Genomic DNA, 14,166 nt, shown 5'->3' on the forward strand with positions numbered 1-14,166 from the left:
CCGTCGATGGTGTACCGGGTTGGCGGAGAGGTAGACCGCGCTGACGTTATCGCAGTAGACAAGAGTGGCCTTGTGAACATCACAAAGCAACTCCTGAAGCAACTGACATATCCAACAGCACTCGGCCACGACATTAGCCACGGCGCGATACCCTGCCTCGGCGCTGGAGCGGGAGACCATGGGCTGCCGCTTCGATGACCAAGAGATCAACGAGGGCCCAAGGTAGATGCAGTAGCCTGACGTAGAGCGTCACGTGTCGGGGCAGCCAGCCCAGTCAGCATTCGAGTAGGCCACGAGGTCGAGGGAGGCAGAGGCCGTCAGGGTGGTTCGTGGTTTTCGGCAGCGCGCGGGCGTGGACTTCACCGACACCTTCGCCCCGGTTGTGAAACTGGGCACGATCCGCGCCGTCCTTCAGCTGGTGGTCTCGCGCGCCTGGCCTGTACATCAGTTGGACGTTTCCAACGCCTTCTTGCACGGTCATCCCGTCGAGCAGGTGTGTGAGCAGCCTACTGGTTTTGTCGACGCCGAGCACCCCGACTTCGTGTGGTTGCTCTCCCGCTCTCTTTACGGGTTGAAGCAGGCGCCTCGGGCTTGGTACCAGTGTATCGCAGCCTTCCTGCAGTCTCCGGGCTTTCGGTCCACTCGCTCCGATGCCTCACTCTTTGTGTATCATCAGGGAGCTGACACTGCATATCTGCTGCTCTACGTCGACGACATCATCCTCACGGCGTCCGGCCCCGATCTCCTTCAGCGGCTGACTGCTCGTCTTCATGATGAGTTCGCCCTCAAGGACTTGGGACCCCTGCACTACTTTCTCGGCATCGAGGTGCCATGTTAACAGATGATTTGCAATGCAATGTATTGATTGGGGTGCTGGTGCACGCATATATAATATAAGGGAAGGCCTCTATCTCAACTATACAAGAGTAGGAGATATGCCACAACTCCAATACGTGTGCAATACAAAATATATACTAACAAGGCCGAAAGAGATGTACGGTACGGGGTCATGCCGTGAGTAATTTTTTTGTTTTTTTAACCAGTACAGATGCAAGCGCTCATACATATACGCATACACTCATCCTTATGAACTTGCAACTCATGTTTCAATTCTTGTGGCTCTTGCTCCCCAACAGTCTATCGTATCATGTGATCATGTCCAGGTCCGTTGCCTGGCCGGCCACAGTAATCTATGAGCATAATTGGTTTGATGTCAAAAGTTGACATGTCAATTTTTGACAACTGTCAAATATTGGCTAGAGATCGGTTGTTTGCCAATTCTCATTGCCAATCTCACAAAAAGTTACCAAATGTTCGCAACTTTTGATTTTGCCAAATGTTGATAGCAAATCAATTATGCTTATAGATCACTGTGTGAGGCCGAAAGAGACGTGCGGTACGGGGTCATGACCGCAAGCAACTTTTTTCTTCTTTTGGTGCTGATGCATATCTAATCTAGTATAGTACTAGTATGTCTTTGTCTCTGTTAGCGAGGGTCACACTTGGACCTTCACATTTCTTCCTGGTAACTAATTTCAAATGACGTGTGACACTTATCAGAATCCTAACTAATTGAACGAGATGGGGTTCATTTGATGATCACAATGGTGAGTTTTCTGGTGGGGTAGCAACTCAAGCTATATATATTGCTCCGTGTTGTCGCTAAGCAATAGACTCAGACACGTGGTTGGTGGGGGCGTCAACCGTTGTACGTGCTCGATAGATAACCAGGCATCTGGCCGTTTGATTGATTAGCTGCGATAGTGACGGGCCAGTGGGCAGGCAAATCCTTTTGCAGATTCTTTTCTTTTTTATTGTTCATCAGGGCGACCTTCCAAAAAAAAAACTCAAAACACCAATCACTACAGCTAGATTTATTAGATTTGTAGCTATATTATTAATCAATGGAACCGAGTAGTAGTACAAATGGATGCTGGACGATGATCTCATGGTTTGATTGATACGTGTAACTGGATACTGATCTCATGAGCATATACATATGGAAGATTCCAGCTGATTGCAACGCTAGTGTTTGTATATGTAGGTCAGTACGCATCCTCTTTCTCCATCTCTCCTTTTCCCTCTTATCTTAGGCAGATGAAACTAACTCCACGCCTATGGTGGAGGCTAGAGCATCTGTCCTTTTGTTGCTAATCTGGACTGCCCACTACGGAAGTGTCTCTGACTCATCTTTGTCTCCTCGGGAGGCATATCCCATGCCTTTTACGATGAGAATATCCACTATATACAGCACTTTTCACACAATTCCAGTACAAAGCACGGAAAGCCAGAATGATATGGATGTTAATTGGAGTTGGCTTTTGCAAGCTCCCCATTACATTACCCCTTTTCTTTTCTAAAGGTGAGGGGATGGGTGCTTCCGTTGGCTGGTGGACTCCTCATCAGGATTATTTGGTATTCTAGTCGCGCCGGATGCTGTCATCCTTTTGGGAGCTACCTAGCTACCCATCAGGTTCAGGATGGTTTGATATGTAACCGCAAAGTCAGATCTCACCGGATCCTTAAAGCTACCAGCATATGCTGGTATCTAGACTTGTGAATTCCTTGGGATAAAACCGGCCCCGTGTTTCACTTTGAACGAGAAGTGTAGAGTTCATGCTTCGGGTGTCTACCGATGAATATTTTTTTAACTGGGAAGTGAGTTTAGAAGATCCGAAAAAATTACCACGCCCATCTGGGGAGGTTAATTAAGCTTCTCGCACCCATTTTATATCCCACTTGTACCTTAAACTTTAGTCTCTCTTTTTTTTTTGAGGAAGAGACCGTAGAACAATAGTTCTACGGTAATTTATATTAATAAAAATAAATATTTACAGCAGAAAAGGAAAAGGAAAAAGGAAAAACAGCTAAGCTAACCAATGCCTATCTTGGGAAACATCATGGGAACAAACATAGAGCTTAGAAATGTGCGTCAATCCAGTCTGAAAAGGATTGCTTATGTTTCAACTTGATCCTGTGTTTAAGAAGAAGTAGATCTTTCTTGAGGAGCACTTTCCATGTCATGACATTGGGAGTAATATGTCTGAATATTTTGAAATTCCTTTGCATCCAAATTTGCCAGCAAGCCATGATGATAAAGTTCAGACCAACTTCCTTTGGGATATGATTCAGAGCTAAAAGAATCTCAGAAATAACACTTGTGTCTCTATGTTTGTGTGGGAAAAACATGTCCCAGCATCTTCAACTTGATCAGAACATGGAAAGGGGCAGTCCCAAAACAAGTGCATAGCAGTTTCTTCAACTTGATCAGAACAGAGCTCACACATATAAGATGGGAGGTGGAAAGATTTTCTGTGTAAAAGACCTCTTGTGTTTACTCGATCATGCAGTAGCAACCAGAAGAAGATTTTATATCTTAACATAACAGCAGTAGCCTAAATCTTCTTGAAAATAGGATGTGCCTCCTCCCCTTTGATGAGAAAATTATAGGCTTTTGAAGGGGAAAATGTGGCCGAGTTCCAAATGTATTTCCATTGATCAGCATGTCCTCGAAGATTAGCTTGCTCTAAACATGCTTGTGCTTGATGAAACTGTGCAAAGGCTAGATTGGACAGAGGCAGGTGAAAAAGATCTTGGAAGGAGCTGAAGTGAGAGGCCTCTTGGATGGATAGCAATTCATCCTTTGCGAAGGAAAACAGATGAGGGAATTGCAGCTTTAGAGGAACAGGACCCCAACTATCATGCCAAAACATAACTGAGGAACCTTGTCCTACAGAGCAGTGAGCCAATTCCTTGAAAATCGGAAGTAACTTAATGATGGACTTCCACCAGAAAGAGCCAACATGTCTGCTGGTTGGGGCTCTGTTGTTGTAGTAAGACTCCCAAATCAAGTGTACCCAAGAAAGATCACTCTCTTTTTTGGCTAATACCTTAAACTTTAGTCTTGAAACACAATGCCTGCTGCTTGTTATGTGCAAAACAATTGCGGTGGAATTTCTACAAGAGTAGTAGGATAAGTATACAGAAATTCCATGTTGAACAACTGTCAATAAGAAAAGAGATCCCCGTTCAACAAAAGAAGTAATCACACACATTTTAAATTCCTAGTAGGATTGATCACGCGTTTTTCAACGGATCAAAGAGACAGAGCGAGAGTTTTTCAACACAAGCTGCTGAAAATAAATTATGGGTTGCTCAGAGGGGGAGTAGTATCCACACTGTTCGATTATTTTCACATTCCATGTTCCTTAAATAAAGAGTCACGCACCTGTATATCCGTTGTCCACGCGCTTGCGTTGCGTCTACATCTCGTTTCCTTAAAACAAGAGGACCGCAGACTACGTAAGTACAACAGGTCAACAAGAAACTGAGGGAGACGTAGCTAGAAAAGTAGGGATTCGACGGTTTAGATGTGAAAGGCTCAGATCAAACACAAGGGGGGCACCGACACTGTGAAGAAAGAGTATGGGCTAATTCATACGCTCAATTTGACCATTTTAATTTCACGTTTCCTTATACGAGGTTACCGGTTATACAACGAGGCATAAGATTGGACAGGGAGCAATACCCCGCGACCAAACGATGAGAGACAGTACACCGATCACATGCAGTTCAAGACCTTAATTGGATTACAGTGTCATGTAGTGCACTACAGAATAGTAGTGGCCAGCTGCAACGGGCATGGAATGCTTATTGAGGTTTTTGGTGGCCAGCCACGAGGTAACTAGAGGGCAGCAATGCACTCGATCTCAATCCTGGCGTTCAGTGGCAGAGCTGCGACTTGGTAGGTCGAGCGCGCTGGTGCAGGGGCTGGAAAATCTACAAAGGAGAAAAGGTTGAGAAATTCAGAAACAAGGTGAAGGAACATCCTTGCACACGGTTCGTGTGTCAATTACTGCAATCAGAGGCATAGATAGATGGTGACAACAACAAAGGAAGTACAAACATCAGACTTACATTTAGCGTAAATCTCATTCACGTTCTTGAAATCCTGTAGGTCCGCTAACCTGCACGTACAAGAATGGAATTATTCCCAGGGATCATAACATCTTTTAGCAACAAAAATTCCATGTAAAGGGCATGCAGTACTACACACATGATTGTTGTCTTGACAACTGATGAGTAGCTAGCACCACTTGCTTTCAATATTTCACCCATGTTCTTCATAACCTGTCACACAACAGGAGAAACACAAAATAGATGTCAGAAATGGGCACCAAAGTTGCAGCAGATATAGCAGACGTTTATATTTAGTGACTGCAAAGGCAGGATCACCAATACCATCACCTAATTGCATATGATTTCAACATAGAGACTAACCAAATATGCAAAGTCTACCAACAGAGGTCTCTAAAAGGCAGAGCAATGTGTTCAGCGCACCAGAATAATAAATACATTGCCAGATTCAAAGTATATAATACTAATACATGGGTAAGCCTCACAAGGAAACGGTTGGGACTTGGAGTAACTCAGAAACTAAGCAGGGCATAATGTTTGCATCTGACACACTAAGCTCAGATAATGTAGCAACATTTTTTTTCTTTTTCTGTGAGGAAATGTAAGAAACATTTAGTAACATCAAAGCCATCACCTGCTCGGTTTGCTCCTCCACGCTTTCAGAGACAAACTTCCCTGTCTGAAAACAAAAGCAAGGTACTCAACATAAGTTATACTGCTGGCATCTTCAAATAGTGAAGGCACAGATTGATTTTATGATATAGAGAAATAAGAAAAAGGATGAATGAACAAAAGTTTGAGCAGCAAACCTCAGGATTTAGGCCAAGAACGCCCGAGACAAACACAAGATTGTTTGCTTTTATCGCCTGAGAGTAGGGGCCTAGTGCTGCTGGCGCCTTCTCCGTCTGAACAGCCTCCTTTTGAACTATACAGAATATTTTACAAACATCATCACAATGTGACAGCGTGTTCAGATTTAACAGGTCTGAACCTAAAAAAAAGCTTGCGACAAGCAAGGGTACACAAAGCTATAAAGTAGGAGCAAACAAAACTCTGCAGTTATGCATACTGGGGCAAGAATTATTCGAGATCTATTGGTGAACAAATTAGTTAACTTGGAGACTCTTCGTATGTCCTTAGGCCCATTTTGTAGTTCACCAAAATTTTAATCATCTCTAGTGAGCCAGTTTGAAATCACTTATGAATCTTAATCTTCAACAGATAGGCATAAAACAATCCTCTTGACAGTAGAACTGTACTACTAGGTGTGAGGAGGAAGAGGTTAGCCTTGATGGGCAGGTGGTGCCTCAGAAGGACACCTTTCGGTATTTGGGGTCAATGCTGCAGGAGGATGGGGGTATTGATGAAGATATGAACCATCGAATCAAAGCCGGATGGATGAAGTGGCGCCAAGCTTCTGGCATTCTCTGTGACAAGAGAGTGCCACAAAAGCTAAAAGGCAAGTTCTACAAGACAGCGGTTCAACCCGCAATGTTGTATGGCGCCGAGTGTTGGCCGACTAAAAGGCGACATGTTCAACAGTTAGGTGTGGCGGAGATGCGTATGTTGAGATGGATGTGTGGCCACACGAGGAAGGATCGAGTCCAGAATGATGATATACGAGATGGAGTTGGGGTAGCACCAATTGAAGAGAAGCTTGTCCAACATCGTCTGAGATGGTTTGGGCGTATTCAGCGCAGGCCTCCAGAAGCTCCAGTGCATAGCAGACGGCTAAAGCGTGCGGAGAATGTCAAGAGAGGTCGGGGTAGACCAAATTTGACATGGGAGGAGTCCGTTAAGAGAGACCTGAAGGATTGGAGTATCACCAAAGAACTAGCTATGGACAGGGGTGCGTGGAAGCTTGCTATCCATGTGTCAGAGCCATGAGTTGGTCGCGAGATCTTATGGGTTTCACCTCTAGCCTACCCCAACTTGTTTGGGACTAAAGACTTTGTTGTTGTTGTTATTTATACTTATTGTCTATGGCTGCTGTCAGATGTCTTATTTATACTTATTGTCTATGGCTGCTGTCAGGTGCACCCAGCCCTATAGCTTTCTTGTGGTGAATGATGACTAAGCTTGCGTTTCCACTTCATTCGCCAATCGTATTGCTTCTTATGCGAAGAAACATGTCACTTTGCATACTTTCTCATAACTAGCCGCTTCTTGATAGAGTAGCTAGAATCAACAAATGCATCTCAAAACTCTTTTTGTTGACAAAAAACTGTAACAAATTCCTACTGCGTATATTTTTGTGTTTCACATATGAAGAAATGTGCAGAAAAAAAGTTCAAAAGAGCAATAACTAATCAAAGAGAAAAGAAAACAAGGAGGTTAATTTCCATGAGGGATGGAAGCAAAGCTAATAATCTGAAGTTGCTGACCAATCTGGAAAAGAAAGATATTTTTTCCGTTTGAATCTAAAGTCCAACTCCTGTTTGAACATGGAACGGCATGAGTACAAACTTGGTGGTCTTCCTTTGAAAATGAAACCATTACTGACCATCCAGATGGCCCAGGCAATCAGACTATCAGAGTAAAGATTTCCAAGTAGAAAGGAAATTGCAGAGCATCTCTTAATGTTTCAGTTTTCCTTTGCAAGCATTTCAAACTGCATTCCCATAAAACTGTAATACCTTCTATTGTTTATACGCAAACTAAATGAGCGGCATCTGCGAGTAACTGGGAGAGCGCTCGGCTTATAAATTCACAAGGAATCCTATAACCAGTGTATCCGTTCCTTAAGACGCGTCGGATCGATTCGAAGGAGGAAGTGAAGGCGACGTGCTACCGGCGGAAAGAGGGAAATGAGGAGCGTACCGGTGGCGGAGGTGGCGAGGGACGCGGCGACGGGGCCGAAGCGGCGGCGCCCGGCGAATGAGACGGAGGCGGCGGCTGCTGCTGAGAAGGGCAGGCGGATCTCGGCGGCCGGGGAGGCGGCGAATCTGGAGACGGCGGCGGCGGCGCTCCACGCCATGGCTAAAACCCTACTCCACCAACTACGAGCACGGGACGGCAGAAGATTGGATTGTGTTGCTCTCTGTTGGAATGGAGCCGAGTTTTGCGTAGCGATTTGCTACCAGTATAGGAGTATTTTTTAAGAGAAGAAAAATAAAACTGCCGCGACATGTGATGGCGGATTACGCTTTGGAGGTACCGTTTGTCTGTTTCTTTGTTCCTATAGAAAACAAAAAAGTAACGTCATCAAAGGACGGATGTTCGATGCATGACAGACTCGCGGTTTAGCCCTTCTTTGGTTTGGAGAGAAATTTACACAACAGGAAATAACCTTATAAATGACATTTGATTAGGACCTCTTTGTGTGGTTGTGCTAATAGGCCATCACCCCACTGAATTAACCTCTTTGTCAAACTCATTTTGTAGACTCTGAAAGCGCCCTCTAGGCATCCGTCCCTCAGGGGTTGGGAGACCTAAGTATTTGTCCTCAAAACCCTCTTCTGTAACGTCGAGCACAGCTCTAACTTGTTCTTTTACCATGGTGGGACATGAGTCTCCAAAAAGAATGGAACACTTACTAAAATTCAAGTTTTGACCCGTGGCAGCACCAAACATATTTAACGCTTCTTTCACATGTTCAGCTTAATCATGTGAGGCTTCAAAACACAGAGGGTATCGTCTGTGAATAAGAGATGGAATATACCTGGAGCTCTCCTACACACCTTAACCGGTACAATATCACCACTTAATACCTTACTTCTCAGAATAGCAGATAGTCCATCAGCCACAAAAAGGAACAAAAATGGTGAAAGTGGGTCACCTTGCCGAAGCCCCGCGTCGGTGCAAATGAATCTAAGAGGGTCCCATTTAATTTGACAGAATACCTCACCGACGTGATACACGACATTATCCATCCTATCCATCGATGAGAGAAACCCAGCTTTGGAATCACTTGCTCCAAGAAACCCAGTCCACCCTATCATAAGCTTTAGACAGATCAAGCTTGTAGGCACAGAAACTCTTTGTGGGATCCTTTTCTTGTTTGATGTAGTGGAAACACTCAAAAGCCACTAAAGCATTGTCTGTAATCAATCTCCCAGGAACGAAAGCACTTTGTTCTGGTGAGAATATGTCATCAAGTAAAGGCCTTAGATGGTTCACTAAGCACTTCGAAATAACCTTATAAATGACATTTGATTAGGACCTCTCTGTGTGGTTGTGCTAACAGGCCATCACCCCACGGAATTAACCTCTTTGTCAAACTCATTTTGTAGACTCTGAAAGCGCCCTCTAGGCATCCGTCCCTCAGGGGTTGGGAGACCTAAGTATTTGTCCTCAAAACCCTCTTCTGTAACGTCGAGCACAGCTCTAACTTGTTCTTTTACCACGGTGGGACATGAGTCTCCAAAAAGAATGGAACACTTACTAAAATTCAAGTTTTGACCCGTGGCAGCACCAAACATATTTAACGCTTCTTTCACATGTTCAGCTTAATCATGTGAGGCTTCAAAACATAGGAGGGTATCGTCTGTGAATAAGAGATGGAATATACCTGGAGCTCTCCTACACACCTTAACCGGTACAATATCACCACTTAATACCTTACTTCTCAGAATAGCAGATAGTCCATCAGCCACAAAAAGGAACAAAAATGGTGAAAGTGGGTCACCTTGCCGAAGCCCCGCGTCGGTGCAAATGAATCTAAGAGGGTCCCATTTAATTTGACAGAATACCTCACCGACGTGATACACGACATTATCCATCCTATCCATCGATGAGAGAAACCCAGCTTTGGAATCACTTGCTCCAAGAAACCCAGTCCACCCTATCATAAGCTTTAGACAGATCAAGCTTGTAGGCACAGAAACTCTTTGTGGGATCCTTTTCTTGTTTGATGTAGTGGAAACACTCAAAAGCCACTAAAGCATTGTCTGTAATCAATCTCCCAGGAACGAAAGCACTTTGTTCTGGTGAGAATATGTCATCAAGTAAAGGCCTTAGATGGTTCACTAAGCACTTCGAAATAACCTTATAAATGACATTTGATTAGGACCTCTCTGTGTGGTTGTGCTAACAGGCCATCACCCCACGGAATTAACCTCTTTGTCAAACTCATTTTGTAGACTCTGAAAGCGCCCTCTAGGCATCCGTCCCTCAGGGGTTGGGAGACCTAAGTATTTGTCCTCAAAACCCTCTTCTGTAACGTCGAGCACAGCTCTAACTTGTTCTTTTACCACGGTGGGACATGAGTCTCCAAAAAGAATGGAACACTTACTAAAATTCAAGTTTTGACCCATGGCAGCACCAAACATATTTAACGCTTCTTTCACATGTTCAGCTTAATCATGTGAGGCTTCAAAACATAGGAGGGTATCGTCTATGAATAAGAGATGGAATATACCTGGAGCTCTCCTACACACCTTAACCGGTACAATATCACCACTTAATACCTTACTTCTCAGAATAGCAGATAGTCCATCAGCCACAAAAAGGAACAAAAATGGTGAAAGTGGGTCACCTTGCCGAAGCCCCGCGTCGGTGCAAATGAATCTAAGAGGGTCCCATTTAATTTGACAGAATACCTCACCGACGTGATACACGACATTATCCATCCTATCCATCGATGAGAGAAACCCAGCTTTGGAATCACTTGCTCCAAGAAACCCAGTCCACCCTATCATAAGCTTTAGACAGATCAAGCTTGTAGGCACAGAAACTCTTTGTGGGATCCTTTTCTTGTTTGATGTAGTGGAAACACTCAAAAGCCACTAAAGCATTGTCTGTAATCAATCTCCCAGGAACGAAAGCACTTTGTTCTGGTGAGAATATGTCATCAAGTAAAGGCCTTAGACGGTTCACTAAGCACTTCGAAATAACCTTATAAATGACATTTGATTAGGACCTCTCTGTGTGGTTGTGCTAACAGGCCATCACCCCACCGAATTAACCTCTTTGTCAAACTCATTTTGTAGACTCTGAAAGCGCCCTCTAGGAATCCGTCCCTCAGGGGTTGGGAGACCTAAGTATTTGTCCTCAAAACCCTCTTCTGTAACGTCGAGCACAACTCTAACTTGTTCTTTTACCACGGTGGGACATGAGTCTCCAAAAAGAATGGAACACTTACTAAAATTCAAGTTTTGACCCGTGGCAGCACCAAACATATTTAACGCTTCTTTCACATGTTCAGCTTAATCATGTGAGGCTTCAAAACATAGGAGGGTATCGTCTGTGAATAAGAGATGGAATATACCTGGAGCTCTCCTACACACCTTAACCGGTACAATATCACCACTTAATACCTTACTTCTCAGAATAGCAGATAGTCCATCAGCCACAAAAAGAAACAAAAATGGTGAAAGTGGGCCACCTTGCCGAAGCCCCGCGTCGGTGCAAATGAATCTAAGAGGGTCCCATTTAATTTGACAGAATACCTCACCGATGTGATACACGACATTATCCATCCTATCCATCGATGAGAGAAACCCAGCTTTGGAATCACTTGCTCCAAGAAACCCAGTCCACCCTATCATAAGCTTTAGACAGATCAAGCTTGTAGGCACAGAAACTCTTTGTGGGATCCTTTTCTTGTTTGATGTAGTGGAAACACTCAAAAGCCACTAAACAATTGTCTGTAATCAATCTCCCAGGAACGAAAGCACTTTGTTCTGGTGAGAATATGTCATCAAGTAAAGGCCTTAGACGGTTCACTAAGCACTTCGAAATAACCTTATAAATGACATTTGATTAGGACCTCTCTGTGTGGTTGTGCTAACAGGCCATCACCCCACGGAATTAACCTCTTTGTCAAACTCATTTTGTAGACTCTGAAAGCGCCCTCTAGGCATCCGTCCCTCAGGGGTTGGGAGACCTAAGTATTTGTCCTCAAAACCCTCTTCTGTAACGTCGAGCACAGCTCTAACTTGTTCTTTTACCACGGTGGGACATGAGTCTCCAAAAAGAATGGAACACTTACTAAAATTCAAGTTTTGACCCGTGGCAGCACCAAACATATTTAACGCTTCTTTCACATGTTCAGCTTAATCATGTGAGGCTTCAAAACACAGGAGGGTATCGTCTGTGAATAAGAGATGGAATATACCTGGAGCTCTCCTACACACCTTAACCGGTACAATATCACCACTTAATACCTTACTTCTCAGAATAGCAGATAGTCCATCAGCCACAAAAAGGAACAAAAATGGTGAAAGTGGGTCACCTTGCCGAAGCCCCGCGTCGGTGCAAATGAATCTAAGAGGGTCCCATTTAATTTGACAGAATACCTCACCGACGTGATACACGACATTATCCATCCTATCCATCGATGAGAGAAACCCAGCTTTGGAATCACTTGCTCCAAGAAACCCAGTCCACCCTATCATAAGCTTTAGACAGATCAAGCTTGTAGGCACAGAAACTCTTTGTGGGATCCTTTTCTTGTTTGATGTAGTGGAAACACTCAAAAGCCACTAAAGCATTATCTGTAATCAATCTCCCAGGAACGAAAGCACTTTGTTCTGGTGAGAATATGTCATCAAGTAAAGGCCTTAGACGGTTCACTAAGCACTTCGAAATAACCTTATAAATGACATTGCAAAGACTTATGGGTCTATAGTCAGACAATCTTGTGGGGTTGGAAATTTTAGGAATAAGGACAATGGAAGTGGAGTTGACTCCCTCTGGCATAATACCGGTCCTAAAAAATCCTTTACCGCCACCAGTACGCTATCTCTGACTGTGCTCCAATTACACTGAAAGAACCTTGCCGAAAATCCATCCGGGCCTGGAGCCTTCAAAGGCCCAATCTGGCATAAAGCGTCTGTGATCTCCTTATCAGTGAAAGGTTTGCATAATTTGATATTATCTTCCTCCGAAACAATGGTCTCCAGAAGGTCCAAGACTGGAGCTGCATTAAGGTTATCATTTACTGAAAAATACCTTTGAAGTAATCAATAGCCATCTTACCCATAGTGGCAAAATCGGCATGAACAACGCCAATACTGTCTATCAGTTCTCTGATTTTATTTTTCCTTGCTCTCCACACAGCTTTGCTTTGAAAATACTTTGTGTTTCTATCTCCCTCCTTAAGCCAAGTTATCCTTGATCTCCGCATCCACAACATTTCCTCTTGATAAAGCAGATCATTCATCTTGTCTGTGACCCTCTTAATGTCCTGCCCATTTGCGTTCATGTGCATCAACTCTTCCAGCTGCGTTCTCGACTTTGCTATCTCTCTTGTTATGTTACCAAATTTTCTGCTCCACGCCCTTAGAGCTGTCATAGTCCTGCTCAACGCTTCCTGTAGCTGAGCCATGTTTTGGATATTTCCCACCGCAGGCCAGGCATTTTTTATACATCCGGGAGCCCTTCATCCCTCTCCCAAAACACCTATATCTGCGGCTTCTACCGCTCGTCGGTCCCGGGTCCGACGAGCTCTTGAGCAGCAGGGCAACATGATCTGAACAGTGAGACGGAATGTGTTGGACTCATGGAAACGCGGACATGTTTCTCCATGAAGCAGGCGCAACAACACGATCTAACTGGACTTTTACATTAGCTGCAGTAGTTCTTAAGTTATCATAAGTATAGGGGACACCTGAGAAGCCAAGATCCACCTGCTCGCAAACTTCCAGCATGTCACGGAATGCAAGCATCTGCGCTTCTGATCTTGGTGTTGCTGACCAATGTTCAAAATTCCATAGTGCCTCATTAAAATCCCCAATAACTAACCATGGGAGGTCACTTACTGCTTTTAAGTTCTGAAGTTTTGTCCACATTTCATGACGATTCTCAACACGTGGTTCTCCATACACACACGTGAGCCGCCATTGCTCTGCATCACCATGTAACTTAATAAGTATATCAATATACTGATCCTCCTTATCCAGTACCGTAACAGAACAAGATTCATACCAAAACAATGCAAGGCCTCCGCTCAATCCGTTACTATCCACCCCTACAAACCCCTTCAGACCAAGTCGACCACGGATTCTCTTCATCTTGCTTTCCTTCTGTCTTGTTTCACAAAGAAAAACAATCATGGGGGAATGGGACTGAGACAACATCGCAATTTCTCGAACTGTCCGGGAATTCCCCCCTCCCCGGCAGCTCCAACTTAGGCAATTCATTGGACCCGGCGGTCCTCCGTCACGGAGGCCGCCTCATATGAAGTATCCATATCAATCCCATCCATATCTTCCATCACACCGTCCCCCTGACACCTTCTTTTCACTATCGAAACCTTGCCCGGGGTATTACTGGAGGTCGCCGCATCCCTAGAGCCATCCGTTATTG

At 44.3% G+C, this 14,166-nt stretch overlaps 1 protein-coding gene across 1 annotated transcript; it reads right to left on the reverse strand.

Annotated features, from left to right (window-relative positions):
- Nucleotides 1–4,413: 4,413 nt before the first annotated feature.
- On the reverse strand, nucleotides 4,414–8,039 carry LOC125537346 (endoribonuclease L-PSP family protein). The gene is made up of 6 exons (XM_048700656.2): nucleotides 7,738–8,039; nucleotides 5,727–5,842; nucleotides 5,552–5,596; nucleotides 5,057–5,130; nucleotides 4,918–4,967; nucleotides 4,414–4,779 (listed from the first exon to the last, which is right to left on the reverse strand). Exons 1-6 carry the CDS (start codon nucleotides 7,892–7,894, stop codon nucleotides 4,685–4,687), a joined length of 537 nt encoding a protein of 178 aa, XP_048556613.1. The 5' UTR covers nucleotides 7,895–8,039; the 3' UTR covers nucleotides 4,414–4,684.
- Between the last annotated feature and the right edge of the window lie 6,127 nt (nucleotides 8,040–14,166).

The sequence above is a fragment of the Triticum urartu genome, chromosome 2A (assembly GCF_056163025.1).
Source record: "Triticum urartu cultivar PI428250 chromosome 2A, HENAU_Tu73, whole genome shotgun sequence".
Taxonomy (NCBI): Eukaryota; Viridiplantae; Streptophyta; class Magnoliopsida; order Poales; family Poaceae; genus Triticum; species Triticum urartu.

Coding starts and splice junctions, on each gene's coding strand:
- LOC125537346 (XM_048700656.2), bottom strand. CDS start 7,894: ATGGCGTGGAGCGCCGCCGCCGCCGTCTCCAGATTCGCCGCCTCCCCG. Junction 5,597..5,726: donor TTCTTGGCCTAAATCCTGAG/GTTTGCTGCTCA, acceptor TTTTGTTTTCAG/ACAGGGAAGTTTGTCTCTGA. Junction 5,131..5,551: donor TGGAGGAGCAAACCGAGCAG/GTGATGGCTTTG, acceptor GTTGTGTGACAG/GTTATGAAGAACATGGGTGA.